Source organism: Aplidium turbinatum, chromosome 5 (assembly GCF_918807975.1).
Source record: "Aplidium turbinatum chromosome 5, kaAplTurb1.1, whole genome shotgun sequence".
NCBI classification, from domain to species: Eukaryota; Metazoa; Chordata; class Ascidiacea; order Aplousobranchia; family Polyclinidae; genus Aplidium; species Aplidium turbinatum.
The window spans coordinates 21622766-21641035 of record NC_137476.1 but is presented as its reverse complement, the minus strand read 5'-3'; the positions used below and the strand labels follow the sequence as shown (position 1 = coordinate 21641035).

The 18270-nt window shown below is 37.7% G+C and overlaps 1 protein-coding gene across 1 annotated transcript in view; it reads left to right on the top strand.

Moving 5' to 3' along the window:
• Window positions 1–18270, top strand: part of LOC145771029 (DNA replication factor Cdt1-like) — a 48337-nt gene that overhangs the window by 22703 nt on the left and 7364 nt on the right. The window contains exons 3-7 of the mRNA XM_082582770.1: window positions 7922–8403; window positions 13472–13528; window positions 13888–14076; window positions 17036–17148; window positions 17989–18137. Coding sequence (XP_082438896.1) covers window positions 7922–8403; window positions 13472–13528; window positions 13888–14076; window positions 17036–17148; window positions 17989–18137 — 990 coding nt within the window. The remainder of the gene's footprint in view (window positions 1–7921; window positions 8404–13471; window positions 13529–13887; window positions 14077–17035; window positions 17149–17988; window positions 18138–18270) is intronic.

Here is an 18270-nt window from a genome sequence, read left to right as displayed (position 1 = left end):
TCTAAATGTAGTTTTTGCAATTTCTATTCGTCTTAGAATTTCATGGTCACACCTCCCATCTTTAGTTAATAAATGTCGAAGATAGGAAAAAGATTTAACTTTTTGTATATTTTCATTGTCAATTATAGTTTGGATTACTGGAGTATCTGGTGATTTTGAGATTATTATTAATTTGGTCTTTTTAGCGTAAATTTTCATATAAATTCATTACCAATTGAGTTAACACAGTCCTATATTTCTTGAAAATCTTCTTGTGATTCAGCCAACAAAACAGTATATATCATCAGCATAGCGTATATTTGTTATGTTCAAACCACTAACTTTTACCTCTTTCAAATCATCAATGCTTTGAAAAATCATTTCTGTATATAAATTAAAACGACATGGAGAAAGTATACATCCTTGGCTCACTCTTCACGCTTGATATCAATTCCTTTAGACAAATCTTTTTCCATGCGAATAATTACTTTTTGATTCCAGGACACATTGATAATTAACCATAAGTCTTTGCCATTCATATCAATATAGGATAAACAGTGAAGCAGATTCCCAAAGTTAACTCTATCAAATGCTTTCTCATAATCAATAAAACAATAAATTCTTCACAGATTAACCAGAATTGCATAGTGCATACACTACAGTTGTAATCAGCGGCGCAACTAGAAAAAATCAAAGGGGGTCGGCAACGAGAGAGAAAACTAACAATTATTTGTAGAAGTGGATATATCACAGTTAGATTGGTAGAATATTAGCCTAGTGAAAATTGACAGCGCAATGATCCAATTCTGTGACGTGCGAATCGACCTTTTTCGCTCTGTCTGCGCTTGCTACTCACTCTCAAAAAAGTTTCCCGCGCTTTCGAAAGTAGGCAGCAAATTGTTTGCTCTCCAGGCTCACATTTTAAAAAGTAGTCCACACAAACTTATGGCCTGGATACCACGTCAAGTTTGACAAGATTGTAAAGAAAATTTAATTGCCGTCTTTTTGATACCAAAATTTTAAAATTTGTTTAAAAATGTGTGAAGTTGCGACCATACGAAGATTACAAATCAGAGTTTTGTTTTGTGGGTTAATAATAGGGTTGCCAGAGGTTAATATAAAAAAGAGCCCAAGGTTATACAAAAAGTAGCAAAATTTTTGGGGGCTTCTAAAATGGAGCCCAAATTGGAGCCCAAGCAAAGAGATAGGCTATTATACAAAATTCTTCCAGAGCGCTTGATCATCAGTCCCAAATTATAGGTGTTTTTCCAGTTATTCACATCTTTCAGACAGATTGGCAACCATGCATTCACTCAACTTTTGTTAAAATAACTACAAACAAGTACCGGTACCACACCAAGAAACACAAAATATGGTTAAATTGCTTTTCGTGATGAGCTAACGCATCAGGAGTGTTCCCCTCAAGACCATCAACAGTTTTGATAACCCACCAGTGACCAAGGTCGATCAATGTAGAAACTATCTTTTTTTTTACTGATATAAATTGTTAAAAAAAATTCACTAGCCTTTTTTTTCTCATCTTTCTACATTTGCAAAAACTTTATTAAGGTGTTGCGACCATGCCATAACTATTTATCCTGCTTTGGCATCATGCACGTTATAGCGTCCGTGTTTTGTCGCTTCTATTTTTTTCTAGACCCCTGCTATGTTTGACATATATTGTTTCACTGCATTTTCATGAAAACCTGGATCACTTAAGTTGCCAGGATTGCCAGATATTAAAGACTAAACATGCATATTTTTGAAAATTGGCATTTTAATACCAAATTGGTAACCCTGCCTGACTGAGGCCTCCAAAAACGCTGCTACTCAATAAAATAACTACGAATTAGGTAAAAATCTTAAACATGATACAATTTTTACATAAAAAGGTATATTACCGTACATAGGCGCCTAACCCGTGGGGGCCAGGCCCCCACCCATATTTCTGCGTGGGAGCAAATTTTTATGCTGCATTGATACATAAAACAATAGATGAACTAGCGATCGGCAGCAGGAAAACATTTTTTAAATGCAAACCGCAACAGCTTCGTGATAAATGATCACCAGAACGAGTAGCGATGCTACAATCCCACCCCAGACAAAAAATGACTGAATTTGCTGCCTGGGACATAGCAAAAATCTACCATTTTGCGTCGATTCAATGTTATCAGATGTTGAATGCACCCAAAAACAACATAATTTGCTACGTAGACGCAGCGTGCGTTTGGCTTAATGCGCTTGCAAACAGAATCGATGTCGCTTTCGAAAGTCCAAACCTCTGCAGTGAATAGTCGCGGCAGTGAATCGCTCGCTGTGAAAATGAACTTGAAGTCTGGGCCCGAGGTAACCACTAACTAACCAACGCAACAAGGGCTGGTACAAATCGCATTGCACACACACGGCATAATCAACGTAACAACGGACTCGCGCAAACTGCATGGCGCACACACGACCGTTGCCATTGAAACCCGATCAAAGGCGGGAATCTTTTGTTTCATCTGCCACAGGAAAACGGGCGTTTTACAGCGATTTGAAAGCAGGTCAGTCATAAGTTGCGATATTGTAGTGAAAAGGAAGCAATGTCAAGTCGAAAACTTAATCAAACGTCTCTCCGTAACTATTTTTCAAAAGCTGTTTACGGATGTCAGCAACTTTTAAATTTATTCAAGGTGACGTGCTGTTGAATTGATGCGCTTTGATTGATGTAAACATGAATGATTTTGCTTTCAACAGGTACATTTTCAAGCGTATGATCAAGTTAGTATTTTCAATACCATTTACATAGTATTATATATACATTTTAGTAAACCTTTTCGTCTCTTGTTTCATGCTAATAAATCTAGTTCGTTGCTAAACTTTATGTTATGCTTAGCTTAAAGAGTCACAGTCCATCAACCGCTAGCCAACGCAGACGCATGGCATGTGTTTTGGTCAAGTTTTATTTATAATAATTAACGGTAGGTCGAACGTAGCGATAACTCCGAGTGTGGTAATAAAAGCAATCCTAGTGTGACGACATAATTACGTCATCCATCTGCGTGACATTTTGCTGAATTTAAGTTGCTGCTGATTAAACACGCTTTTGCCCCCACGGCCAAAAAAATAGTTAGGCGCCTATGTTATCGTATATTATATTAAAAAAAAAGTAGGCCAATTGGGCGCCTGGAGAAATCAAAAGTAGCCCAATTGGGCGTAAAAGCGCCCAATCTGGCAACCCTAGTTAATAAGGTTGCATCCTAAGTAGGGATGCCCAAAGTAGAATTTCGAATCCTTAAGATTCAAATCCACCCAGAATCGAATCTAAAAACCGCTTTTTTATGGGTCCACGTCTTTTAGGCGCAGACAGTTAGGTGGCAGTCAAATAGGCGCGCACACTATGGCGTCTGGATATTTAGGTGCGGAGCACTGTGGCGCCCGTTCATTTAGGTGCTATTCCTAGTAAAGTCTGCAGATTGTATCAGCTTGGCAGGTAGAGCAATGCTTTTCACACAAAATGTTATATTGAACAGAAAAATATGTTGTTTTGTTAATGCGCGTGTGGAGATGAGGTGTCAGACAACGCTCTAGGCCTACTACTCTTGATATTAGCACATCTCCACAGTACATTTGCTTTGCATCCTGAACACAGGTTGCAGCCAGATGGAACTTTACTTAATCTGTTATTTTTCGCAGTTACTTCTACTCGGGATGGATTGGTCGTGTGGCGAGTACTTATGAGACAACGCTCTACTACATGAATACATTTCTATAGGGCATATGAACCCTGGCTACAAGTTGCAAGCATAGTAGTGCGACTTGTATGCATAGGCGTCGAAATAGGGTGGGCAGGGTGGGCGACGCCCACCCTGCCGTGAAACGAGGGTGGGCAAAATATGTTTCGCCCACCCTGTTTTCATGCCATTTATGAAGTGTTCGTTACAATTATTTCCGTTTTTCTTAAACGCTGGACTATCCAACCAACTGCAGCGCAACTTCTTGTTTTACGCTATGTCTCTCGCTAGGTATCCGACAGAACAAAGCAATTCCGTAACAACGCTGCGTGGAAAAAACGGCGGTACGCACTGCATTGTTGTTGCTACGGCAACTGCCACAGCTGGCAATTTCTGGTGAGAGAAAGCCACGTTTGATCTTTTCTCCAAATTTGCGTCGGCAATTTGATCTTTTCTCCGAATGGTCTCACTTTCGTTACGTCACAATCAAACTTCAGTTCCCGGTCAGCGTAAGGGAATGTGAATATGACATCATAATGAACATGACAATAAAATAACCGATACAAACTAAAGACGTATCGTTTTTATAAAAATATCACCCTATAATTCAGGCCTCGAAACTGAAGGCGGCCATCGCCGCGATTAACCTACAAAAACCAACATTTTGTCCGCCGGGTCTCGCCCTTCCGTCGGCCGCATTTGTCCGCCATGAAGTTCCGAGAAAATTTTACACAAGCGGCCTTGTAAATAAAGTAGTAGTACTTTGCCACTTATAATCACAAAGGACTAGAAAAGAGTTAAAGCATTCGATAAATCACAATACACCCTGTATTATGCTTGAATTGTTAACATTATTGAGTGATCAAGCAGCTGATGTCTGACGATAAGCTGGATGCAAGTGACATCACAATACACTTTATTAATGCGATAAATTCAGTCTTCAAAATTAGCGTCGGCAATGAAAATGCCGAGGCCACACGAGCGCTTGTAATGTTAGGGTTAAACATTCCTCTCAGTCGTTATGGCACAGCATAGATTTATTCCCTAGTCAACACCCTGATGGATCTTTATGAAAAAAAAAGAGGCCTGTGGAGTGGTATCAAAGCCGCAAAACGTGGACGCTTCATTGCGAACGGCAAAGACGGTATAGATTTACAGCCAAGCTATGAGCCTCTTGATGTGTCTGATTCCAGTGATGACGCGACAACCTCGTGCTCCGATACAGCATCTGATGATTCCGATTCTGACAGCTAGTTCTTTATCAAACAGACTTTGTGTTGTTCGCAGTATCCCAATTGTGCCGAAATTATGTTAGTGTATACGTAAATCGAGGCAATCTTCTCGCAGGGAGCTATTAATTTGTTACCTGTATCTGGTTGAGCAATTGACGTTATTTTATGATAATTCAACGTTGCTAGATGTCGAATTAATGTAAAACAAACGTAACTTTCTTATTGGGCATTGTTGTTACGCAATATAACCGAGCGGAAAAATTAAATCGATTTGTGCTGACTCGAACGTTGAATCTAGTTGAATCAACCCAAAATTAACTTACTTTTCCCCGTGAGTTATTTAACGTGAATTCCTGCAACACCGTGCCACGTGCGTATCTTGTAGCTCGCTTTATCGCTACTTTTGGCATTATTACATCACAACAAATCAAACAGTGCGGTCACGATAGACTACTCTAGTAGCCTATATTTTTCGCTTCTGCCGAAGTAAAAATGTGTGTCGAAGTTCCGATGGCCGCCATGTGCTTGTGATTGGCCGCCGAACAGCTTGCTTCAGTCGGACACGTTTGGCCGCCGGAAAAAAAAAAGTTGTTTCAAGGCCTGCTATTTGCATTGATTTAACTCCAGTAGACGTCAAATTATTGTAAGCATCTACTCCTTGTTGCGCCTCGCTTTCCGTTATCTCGTCCAGCTGATACAGCATCTGATGATACCGATTCTGACTAGTTCATCAAACAGACTTTGTGTTGCTCGCAGTGTCCCAATTGTGCCGAAATTATGTTGGCTTATAAGCTTACGTAAATCGAGGCGATCTTCTCGCAGGGAGCTATTAATATGTTACTTGTACCTGGTTGAGTAATTCACGTGATTTTATGATAAATCAACATCGCTAGATGTCGAATTAATGTAAAACAAACGTAAATTTCTTATTGGGCATTGTTGTTACGCAATATAACCCGCCGGAAAAATTAAATCGATTTGTGCTGACTTGAACGTTGAATCAACCCAAAATTAACTTACTTTCCCCTCCCGGTGAGTTTTTTAACGTGAATTATATACCGTAACAGCGTGCGTATCGCGTTACTCGCTTTATCACTACTTTTGGTATTATTACACCACAATAAATCAAACAATGCGTTCGTAATAGACTACTAATGATGAGTGTCAAAAATAGACTACTCTAGTATATTTTTCGCTTCTCGTTTTACATGTTTTAGTACAATCTTTTCCTAATAAATATTCACAGTAATTGCCGAGGCAATTTCAAATTTTGCTGTTTGGCCTCGGCAACGTTTTTGCCGAAGTAAAAATATGCTTATTTCGAAGACTGAACCATTGCGAATTTGCAAATATACACATTCAATGAAATCTGTTTGAAAACTCTTGCCCACCCAGAATTCCTCTCTTCTAAGAAAAAATCGACGCCTATGCTTGTATGTATAGAAGTATAATGCGTAATGGTGCGACGACTGGTAATAATGCAAGCGTAATGGTGTGACTTGTATAGAAGTAGTATTCATGTCATAATGGTGCGACTTTGCTCGTTATTAAACCTAGTCAGGGTTTTGACGGAAAACTAAGTTACTCTTCACTCAAGCCTACCACCCGCTTGAATATAGGCTACGGTATATTTTACTGATGTTTAGTGTAGTTATTATTTGACTTAACTACAAGTGAACTCAGTCATGTTCGGAAACTTGAATAATTTATTGATAAAGCTTTCGCCGACGCAAACCTGGACTAACAACAAATAAATGCCGAACACGCAATTAAAAAACAATATATAATATATATTTTTCTGTTCAATATAACATTTTGTGTGAAAAGCATTGCCGGTTTAAGCAGCTTCACTCACAAAAGCCATGACATATTTTTTGTTCAATATAGCATTTTGTGTGAAAAGCATTGCCCTACCTGCTAAGCTGATACAATCTACAGACTTTACTAGAAATAGCACCTAAATGAACAGGTGCCACAGTGCTCTGCATCTAAATATCCAGACGCCACAGTGTGCGCGCCTATTTGACCGGCGCCTAACTGTTTGCGCCTAAAAGACTTGCTCCCTTTTTTATCGAGTAATTGGATTCGGAAATAATACGGAAAAAGGAAAAAAATTATAAAAAAAAGAAAAAAATTTTTGAAAAAATGCTCAGCGGCCCACAAAACGCCTGCAAGTCACGTGCGTCGTGCATGCCAATTCGTTTCTGCATGTGAACGTGCGCGCGTGTGTTGTTTTGAGAGAACAAAGGCAGCAGAAGAAAATGATTGAACTTGAGAATGAGAACTTGTTAAAATGATGGCTTTGTAAAGCTTCTTTTTCATGCCGTTGTAAGCGTAAAGCTGAGCCGGTTTTTCGCACTGCAAGTTTTACTACCCTGGAAAGTAAGCCATTTTGTTTTTATGACATCATATTGCGTGAATAAATGACGGTCTGTTAATATTTTATATTGCGGTTTATGCGACTTGAGCATGAAGCAAGTTTGGTTTGCATAGAATGTAGCTTGAACTGACACACGTTAAGTAGTGGGTAAGTCTCAGTCTAGTTAGTCGTCTGTCTTCTTGAAGTTGCAAATCTTAAAGGGGGCTGTCATGCCGACTAGACGACCCCCTTAGTTGCCCCCCTGGTTGTAATACCTATTGCAACCAAGTCAGCATGCACTTCCCAAATCAAAACAATATGTAATGTCCATTTACGATTAACCTTTTTTCTTTTACTACCATTGAGCAGTGGTGGTAACTAGATGTTTGGGCAGATGTTGAGCAGCCGCTGAATTGATTCGTTTAGGGTAATCACCAATCATATCAAAACGTTTGGCAAATAGGTGATACGGTTAAACTTTCATATGTTTTGTTTCTGTATTTTGGGCTCTGTACCGTTCATTGATTTTCCATGCATTCAAACCAATTTTCTCCTAACTTGAATGTTTACAAAGTGATTGTGTTAAAAAAAAGCTATTTGGATTGTCTTACAAATGTTTTATTATTGACTGTGTGCAGAATTCAGTAATGATGAAGCTGAAAAGATACATGAAACCACAAGTGCACCAAAGTCCTTGAAAAGTAAAGTGAGTGTTCCAGTGGAAAATCCTTTGGAAATAGCACCATGTCATGACTGTGATGACCTTTTTTCTGACAAGAGTGATCTATCAGACACATTTGATTCTCCAGCAAAAAGAGGAAGAATAACCCCCTCGAAAAATCATCATGTTTCTGCGGAAACTCATACTCGAAAGGTTGGTTTTGTACAATCAAATGTGATAAAAGGAAAAAGACAAGCAAAACGTCAATTGCTCTTGCCAGTTGTCTGGAAAAGTGCTGATGATCTTATTAGTAAACAGGGGAAGCAACAAAATATTGAAGTAATAGGTGGTTCAGCAAAGAGCAATGAAAATCACGTATCAAATGAACCAAGTGATTCTCGATTGCAAGACATACACGATAAAGCAAAACAATCGGATGAAAAGTTCCTGATTGAAAAGGTATGTTTTTCTTTTTCCATCAACTTTATGGCAAAACTAGTGAGTTCCCACTTTCTTTACAATTGAGTTGATTTTAAAGAGAAAGGTCTCCATTTACAATTGCCGACAAATCTAAATCATGAAAACTCTTGTTTAACTAATATTTAAACAAGTTGTGTAGTAGAAGCAGAGCTATATATATACTAGTTTAGTGGGGAAATAGACCAAAAGTTTTGCTCTAACCCCCTCAAAATATGGAGACAATGTGTAAACACCAAGAATTGTACTTTTAGTAATAATGAAAGATAACATTTATCTCCTTGAACATGGGGGTTGAAAATTTTGGACATTTCAAAAATGTTTACTGTTTGTGGTACCGTACCTAAACAGACTGCTTTTCTGATAAAATACCGGTACTGTATTAAAAAAGTTTCTATTGCTTTGCTGAAGTCTTTTAGTGTCAAATCAGTTTTTAATGCAACTTTGTCAAGGCAAAGCTGAAAATTTATTGTTTTGGTGTGAAATTGGGGGTTGCTTTGTCTCTTTTCAACCTAAAATATCACAGGATTTTGGAATGGATGCGAATGTATCTCTGGCATAACGGAATGGCCCGTTTCGGTGAGTCCGATTCGGAGAGTCCGATTCGGAGAGTTTCCTATTCGGAGACAGCCTTTTTCGGAGAGTTCCCTATTTGGAGATTTTTTGAAATTTTTTTTGAAAATTATCGGGTACCGTAGCCTAATTATCATTGCCGCTTTTACATCGTGTTAACGTCGCTAAACGTTCAAATCGTGCAGAAAAAAATAGAAATAAAATGTTTGAACAATTAAATGAAAATTCGTCGGTACCGTAGCCTACTTATCATTGTCGCTGTTACATCGTTTTAACGTCGCTAAACGTTCAAATCGTGCAGAAAAAAATAGTCGAAGCTTTAGATGAGTGGGGTTTAGACCTAACCATTGAGATCTTAAGACTAAAAAGTTAATTAAATTTATTTTTGAACTATTAATGTTTGCTCAGATAAAATTGACATGTATCCTGCGTCGCCTTCTGCATGCAAACTTAGAATATATTAGAATCCTCAACTATTACAAAATTCTAAATCCAACGACGCCTTCTGTTTATTTACAGTAGAGAATTTTGTATTTTATTCCACAATATCGTTTCTTTTGGGTCCACGTCTTTTAGGCGCTGACAGTTAGACGCTGGTCTAATAGGCGCGCACACTGTGGCGTCTGGATATTTAGGTGCGGAGCACTGTGGCGTCCGTTCATTTAGGTGCTATTCCTAGTGAAGTCTGTAGATTGTATCAGCTTGGTAGGGAGGGGCGTAGGACAATGCTTTTCACACAAAATATTATATTGAACAGGAAAATATATTGTTTTGTTAATGCGTGTGCATTGTTGGTCATGACTTCAGTGAGTGAAGTTGCTTAAACCGGCAATGCTTTTTCACACAAAATGTTATTTTTTTGAATGCTTTTTCCGAAACCGGCAATGCTTTTTCACAAAATGTTATATTGAACAGAAAAATACGTTGTTTTGTTAATGCGTGTGCGTTGTTGGTCATGGCTTCAGTGAGTGAAGCTGCTTAAACCGGCAATGCTTTTTCACACAAAACGTTATATTACAATTGTAAGCAAAAAGTTTACGTAATTTAGCCTACAGTCTTTTTGATCGAGAAATTCTAAAGTAAGGGGTTGCCTAGTCAGTTTTGACTGCCAATTCCAATGAGTGAAAGAAAAAAAATCCACTGCGTCCCCATCTTTAAGAAGTCCTCATCTGATAACTGCACCGCCAAAATATTTTTTTTAATTAGCCAAAAAAGGACAGGCAAAGACTATGGATCTGCCATCATTTACATTACTTTTTTGCTTGAAATAGGCTACCTTTTAACCTTGGACGTAGGGATACTTTCTTGGTCATCATGGCAAAAATCCCAAGGCGTGTGTATACGTCCGTGGTCGCGAAAGAGTTAACTAAAAATGAACTCAATAATGTTCGGAAGCTTGAATAATTTATTGATAAAGCTTTCACCAACGCAAACTTGGACTAACAACAAATAAAACAATAATAAATCAATAAAACAACAACATATTTTTCTGTTCAATATAACATTTTGTGTGAAAAGCATTGCCAGTTTAAGCAGCTTCGCTCACGAAAGCCATGATATAATTTTCTGGCAAGCTGCCAAGCTGATACAATCTACAGACTTTACTAGGAATAGCACTTAAATGACCGGGCGCCACAGTGCTCCGCACCTAAATATCCAGACGCCACAGTGTGCGCGCCTATTAGACCAGCGCCTAACTGTCAGCGCCTAAAAGACTTGCTCCCTTTCTTTTATAGTTGAAATTCTCGAAGCTTTAGATGAGTGGAGTTTAGACCTAACCACTGAGATCTTAAATCATATTTATGACACCGGAAAGACCCTAGTGATATGGTACGTTCCATATTCATAACTTTACCAAAGAAAACCGGAGCAACAGAATGCTCATTTCATGTCTTAAATATCTTTGCTATGTTGACGTGTATTGTTTTTGATATGATGGTCACAAATAATCAAATTCAAATAATCAAAAACAAATAAAAACAATTCAACTGAACTGACATGACGAATTTTCATTTAATTGTTCAAACATTTTATTTCTATTTTTTCTGCACGATTTCAACGTTTAGCGACGTTAAAACAATGTAAAAGCGGCAATGATAATTAGGCTACGGTTCCCGATTATTTTCAAAAAATCTCCATTTAGCGAACTCTCCGAAAAAGGCTGTCACCGAATAGCAGCAGACCCCTGGCATAACGTAGGCAACTTTCCGTAGGCTACAATTTGTCTGTAATATTGATTGATACAATATTGAAAATTTGTGCTTAATTAGAATTTACATAGCTTACAACTTTTTTGAAAATTAAATATAGGCCTAATATATAGCCCATCCAAGAATTTGAGCACTAAAAGATATTTGTAGTGTCTTGGTTTCTTGTAGGGTAGCATATCAGTTTTCTGCAAACCTGGACTAACAACAAATATATGCCGAACACGTGCATTAAAGCAACAATATATTTTTCTGTTGAATGCAACATTTTGTGTGAAAAGCATTGCCAGATAAAGCAGCTTCCATCAGTCACTGAAGCCATGACTCACAACAAATAAATGCACGGCTTGCAAGCGCATTGACAAAATAATGTATATATTTTTCTGTTCAGTATAATATTTTGTATGAAAACCATTGCCCTACCTGCCAAGCTGATATAATGTGCAGAATGCAGACTTTACTAGGAATAGCACCTAAATAACCGAACACCACAGTTAGGGATGCACAATACAGAATATCGAATCTTAGAGATTCGAATCTCAATGTATTCGAATCGCATTTGCAGTTTCTTTTCAGATATCAGGATTCGAAAATAAATCTGTTAAATGAACGGTGTGCGACGTTAAACAAATGTAAAGTTGATATTTTCCGTCTTGCGCGCCGACTTTTTTCTTCATGGACTGTTTGTTCCAAGCGACTTTTTTCTTCCTTCATAGGGTTTGCGCAGTTATCAGAACTGCAGACACGCGGTGCGTTTTCGTGTGATCGTATGATGATGCTTGATTTATCATAATTATGTGGTACTCTGTTTGACATGTGATACTAATGCAATTCAATATAATGTACAAATATTTTTGCTTTTTGTTCGATATAATTTGGAAAAAATTGCCGTGTAATTTCAGAATAGATTCGAAATTCTAGATTCGAAATTAAGTATTCTAGAATAGCCAGGTATTCTGTATTGTGCATCCTTAGCCACAGTGCTCCGTATTTAAATATCCTGACGCCACAGTGTGCGCGTCTATTTGACGCCTAACTGTCTGCACCTAAAACACGTGCTCCCTCTTGTAGCTCCAAAGCACATTGTTGGTTACTGCTTTATTCATGTCTTATAAACCATGCTTCTCATTTTCTGGGAGAGCACTCAAAATTCCACACAAAATTCCGGACACTGCCTTGTGCTTTTTCTTATCAGCTCTTATTCTTAATATGACTGATTCTTGCACTCTTCCATCTTTACTCAGAACATCCTGGTAGCAGAACTTTTCAACCACCTCCAGTTTGTCTGGATTCAGAGTGACTACCGGAATCTCTTGATTGATTTGATCTCTATTTTCTGACTGGGAAACCTGCTTTGAGAGCTTGTTCCTGGCAGTTTTGCATAGTCTGCTTGTAGACTGTAGAGGCTGTGAACCACTGACGCAGGCCCCAGTTACTGAGATAGATATAGTGAAGTTTCCGCTTGTTGTTGCCGTGGAATCTTATCCACTTTGAAGCTGAATAAAGATTGGAGAGTCAATTTGGTTTGGAGGATGCAATCTAGTTTCATGATGGACCAACAAAATACTGATATTTCGGAAAATTCCCGGTTTAAACACTTAAACAGGCACAGTGGCACACTATGCTTGTAAAATGATTTGTTGTTTTTACATAATACACCAACCATGTTCTTGGGTTTATATTTGAATAAATGGGCCTGCTACTATTCGGTGAGTCCGATTCAGTGAGTTTCTAACCTCTAACCCCTAACCCTAAAACGACAATGATAATTAGGCTACGGTACCCGATAATTTAAAAAAAAAAATTGAAAAAATCACCAAATAGGGATCGGACCCACCAAATCGGACTCACCAAATCGGACTCACCGAAACAGGCCATTCCGTGAATAAATATGGTATTTGCTGTCTGCTTCAAAATTTTGAGTGGTGGTTCTAAACTTTTGGCCACAAATGCATGAATAACTATATTATTTTGATATCATTTAGGCAGCTTGTAATTTGTTTGTTTCTTTAGTGTCTTATTTGAACAGGAGTCTTCATGTTCATAGTGAGAATATCCAATACTTTTAGTTAATAATGGGAACTGCAGAATCACATATGAAAATTGATGACTATGCGTATTGCGTGGTGCACATGTATATATTTGGAAAAATAGTATTTTATTAAATCAATTAATTTGTTTTAAAACATTTTCCACGTTGCAACATGTTAATGTGATTTCACAATTCTCTATTGTTCATTAAAATATATATATATTTTAATCTTTTTTAGTCATCGGAAAATGTACATCATTTTTTGAAAGGAAAAGATAAATTGAGCAAACTGCAGGTACATATACTTATGTAAAAACGTTTTTTTGCTTGGTAATGAAGCTAAAGTTTATGTTGTGACATCTTTTCAAACAGCAAGTCAGTTTGAGCTAATTTTCAAAATTTATTTAGTGTTACTTTTAGTGTAAATGCTAAGATAAAATAGAAAACTGCATTTAAGCAAATTATCCTATTTTAATTCTTGTAGATTTCGTACTTGTATTCTTGATGTGTTTGTTAAAAAGCTGAGATATTGAAACCAAGAAACAATTCAGACTGTGTTAAATTATGTTGAAAGCAATATTGATTTACTAACTGCTAATGATTATGTTGCTCTTTGTGACACAAAAAACTTTGTAAACATCAAGCTACTTTTAGGATACTCTTTTACGAATGAAAGAGTTGAAAAAGTCAAAGAAAATTGGACAAAAAGTAGCTACCACTAATCCAGATTCTATTCACAAAGCGAAGAAAATAGAAGGATCCAAGAGAGAGTTTGCTTACAGCAAGTATCACACTTTAGCTCAAGAAATTCCCAAAGATTTGATTTTGCCATTGAAATACAAGGTAAATAAAATGAAAGTTTATTGGTAAGTTACATATAAATAAATTATTCACATTCACGTGTCAATGTTCATTAAAAATGTACTCTATGTTAAACGCAAACTTGTAAGTCATGTTAACAGAAAGTACAGTAGTGGTCAATTGGGTCTGCTACTATTCGGTGAGTCCGATTCGGTGAGAGCCTTTTCGGTGAGAGCCTTTTTTGGTGAGAGCCCTATTCGGTGATTTTTTTGAATTTTTGTTTGAAAATTATCGGGTACCGTAGCCTAATTATCATTGCCGCTTTTACATCGTTTTAACGTCGCTAAACGTTGAAATAAGACCTTAACCCCTAACCTTAACCCCTAACCTTAACCCCTATCCCCTAACCCTATACGCAATGATAATTAGGCTACGGTACCCAATAATTTAAAAAAAATCACCGAATAGGGCTCTCACCGAAAAAAGCTTTCACCGAATAGGGAACTCAAAGAAACGGGCCATTCCGGGTCAATTGGTCATAACTTATGTCTTAAAAATAACTTGAATTGTAAGATCACAAATTGTTTTTTCGATATTTAGGTTTCAAGTTAAATATCTCTGGGGTCTACGTCTTTTAGGTGCTGACAGTTACTTAGGTGCCTGCCAAATAGGTGCGTGGACTGTGGTGTCAGGATGTTTAGGTGCAGCTCACTGTGGCGTTCGGTAATTTAGATGCTATTTGGTGTACCAAATTACATACATAACTTTCACAGAGAAATTCAATTTATGCTTTAATTAAGCTAATGACATTGCCCTATCATGCTTTTCATACATATCTAATAATCCAATGCCTAAATACAGTGGCATGTACCCAAACAGGGTCTGCAACTATGCGGTGAGTTTGATCCGATGAGTTCCTAACCTCTAACCCCTAACCCTAAAACGGCAATGATAATTAGGCTACGGTACCTGATAATTTTAGGGGTGTTCAATTTCGATTATTTGAATATTCGAAATTCAATTTATTTTCGATTTCCGAATTTCGATTTCGAATATCACAACTATTCACCACACTGCAAAATGTGATTTTATTGAAAGAAACGACATGAAAATTCGCTAGAAAACGCGAAAAAAAGCGATGAAAGTTTGCGAAAAAAGAACACAAAATAACGTCTACAGCTCCAGGCCCATGTTGGTGTTTATGAACACAAGCTGATCGACATGGTCACCCGTCAGTCGGGATCTCAGCTTTGTGACGGTCAGGCCAGCTTTTGAAAACGATCGCTCCGCTGGAGCCGAGGTCGCTGGGTTCCCAAACACTTCAAGTTCGTTTTCACAGCGAGTGGTTCACTGCCGCGACATTTCACTGCAGAGTGCAGAGGTTTCGACTCGAAAGCGACATCGAGTATGTTTGCAAGCGCATAAAGCTAAACGCACGCTCCGTCTACGTAGCAAATTATGTTGTTTTTGGGTGCATTCAACATCTGATGACATTGAATCGACACAAAATGGTAGATTTTTGCTATGTCCCAGGCTGCAAAATCAGTCATTTTTATATTGATTCAACGTCTGCAGACATTAAATCAATGTAAAAATGACAGATTTTGTTGTCTGGTGTTGGATTGTAGCATCGCAACTCGTTCTAGTGATTATCGCGAAGCTGTTGCGGTTTGCATTCAAAAAGTGTTTTCCTGCTGCCGATCGCTAGTTCATCTATTGTTTTATGTATCAATACAGCATAAAAAGTTGCCCCCACGCAGGCCCGTAGCCAGCCGGGGGCCAGGGGGGCCTCGCCCCCCTGAAAAAAGTTTGCCCCCCCTTGGCAAAATCTCAGCATTCTCGAGCAACAGCTACAATTATAATGATTTTGCCCATTTAAATTTTTTCGGCCCCCCCCCCTAAAAAAAGTTGCCCCCCTTGCTCTGCGGTCTGGCTACGGCCCTGCCCCCACGGCTTAGGCGCCTATGGATTCGGTAAAAAATGGGTAAAACTGCGACAAAGCTCAGCCTACACTTTCTGCCATTGCACAACCTAGCTATCTTCATTCTTGAGAGAAATTTGGCATTAAAAATGCCAACCTGGCATCCCTGGTGCAGGACTGGCCGTTGGACCCGCGAGAGCGTGTGACAGTCACGTGATCGACGATGCGCATGCGTCAAAGTCTTTTTTTGCTTGCAAAATGCGACAAGACAGATTTCGCGCCACTCGCGTTACTTTCAACGCGTTCAGCCGAAAGGGCGGCTATAATTTCGAATATGTCTCATACGAAAAACGAATTTCGAATATCACCTTAGTCGAAATCGAAAATCGAAATTGAACACCCCTAGATAATTTATAAATAAAAATTGAAAAAAATCACCGAATAGGGATCGGACTCACTGAATTGGACTCATCGAAACGGGTCATTTCGACCCAAACAGCATGAGAGTTCATATTTTACCAACAGATAGCCTACCTAATGTATCATATTGTTCGTTTTAAATACACATTTTTTAAAACTTGCTTTGAATCGAAAAACATGTTGAATGCCCCCCCCCCCCCCCCCTTGATAAAATTTTGCATGTGCCACTGCCTGCAGTGTTACGATCAAGCACCTAATGAAATTGACTTCCACAGTGTGTGTGCACCTATTTGGCCGGCACCTAACTGTCTGTTAAAAGATGTGCTCCGCATCTTAGATAAGAAAAAATATAAGATCTCATTGGTTTTGATAGTTGGAATTATAATTATGTGTGGAGGGCCTTTCATTAGCAGACTTGTTGTAGCTTTTACTGTCTTGCCAACAAACTATGATATTTCATTCATGATGCACTAACTGTTCAGACGTTTTGAAATAAGTGCATGTTGGGTATTATACTATTTTTTATTTTGTGTGTGGAAACCATTTGGTAACCAAACAACTTTTACATAATTTACAAAGAAAGTTAACGCAATCAGCACTTCACATTTACCCTACTTAAACAATTATTGGGATCATTTTAAAGCATTATGCAATTTGCAGATTCTTCAAGAAATGTTCCGGAGTGTGGATACCATTGTCAGCATGTTATTCAATAGACAACAAACTACAACATGGACTAAACTACAAAAATCTGTTGAAGAAATGATGCGAAGGTATTCTAATAAGTATTTGTCATTTTACATTTAACAAATCTAGAGTTAGTTTACTGACAAATTCCTTTTGTGAACCAGTTTGTTGATTTCATACATGCACAGTTTTAGTAATAAATGCTATTACTATCTTACTGGCTTATGATGCATATTCTGGTTTACACACTGTCTGCTATAGTTTCATTCAGAGTCAATATTTTTCTGATTTCTTTCAAAGTTATTATGCAAATTTTATTTGGAAAATGATTTGTCATGTTTTACAGTACAAAGGCATGACCCACTGCCATATCCAACGTTTTTTAAACTTATTAACTTATTTTTACAGCACGTAAAAAAATAATTAATTCACAACTTTGACATTAGCTGCACACAGTAGACGTCAGGTGCATTCATTGCAGATCCTTCTGTTGTATCATGAGTTAAACTAACAGATGTTCAAAGAAATAACTTCATTTTTCTGCAAGTTTTGGGAAATAATACTTTAAAATACTTCATTTCTTTGAGTCTTGCTTCTCAACATCAAAGTAAAACGTAAAAACTATCACCCGCTATCACCAGAAACTTTTTTAGTTTTATGTGTGATTGTGTCATGGGTATACTGACTTGTTTTAAAATGTTTAATGCAACTCTTAAAAAGCTGTCTGGTCGTCCTGAACTGCAGACCTACAATTCAGTTGATACAAATAATCTCCTTTCCGATGCCATTTTTTGGTACGTACTGCACTTTACGGCATCCACAATGAGATGAATTATATAGCAAAAAGTATTTGGTTAACTTGCCAGTCATTATATACGTATGAATGATACATGGATTGTGTTACTATTGTTTTAATATATTTGCAGAAAGTTTGAACAGGACAATCTGAAGCAAATCAAACATGTGTTTCCTAATGCTTATCGGTTTCGTCAAGAAAATGGAATTTCTACTGCTTCTACCTCAATCAAGAAATCCGACTACCAGCTTATTGTTGAACCAATACTGGACAAAAATGGTAAAAGTGTTTCTCACCGTCATGTCCGTCATAAGCTTTCTATTTGTGAAGAAACGCTGTAGATATTGCAGTTTGTCCAACTTGGTAACATATTTTTGTATTTTTTTGTGTTTAAGCATTTAAAGTAAAGATG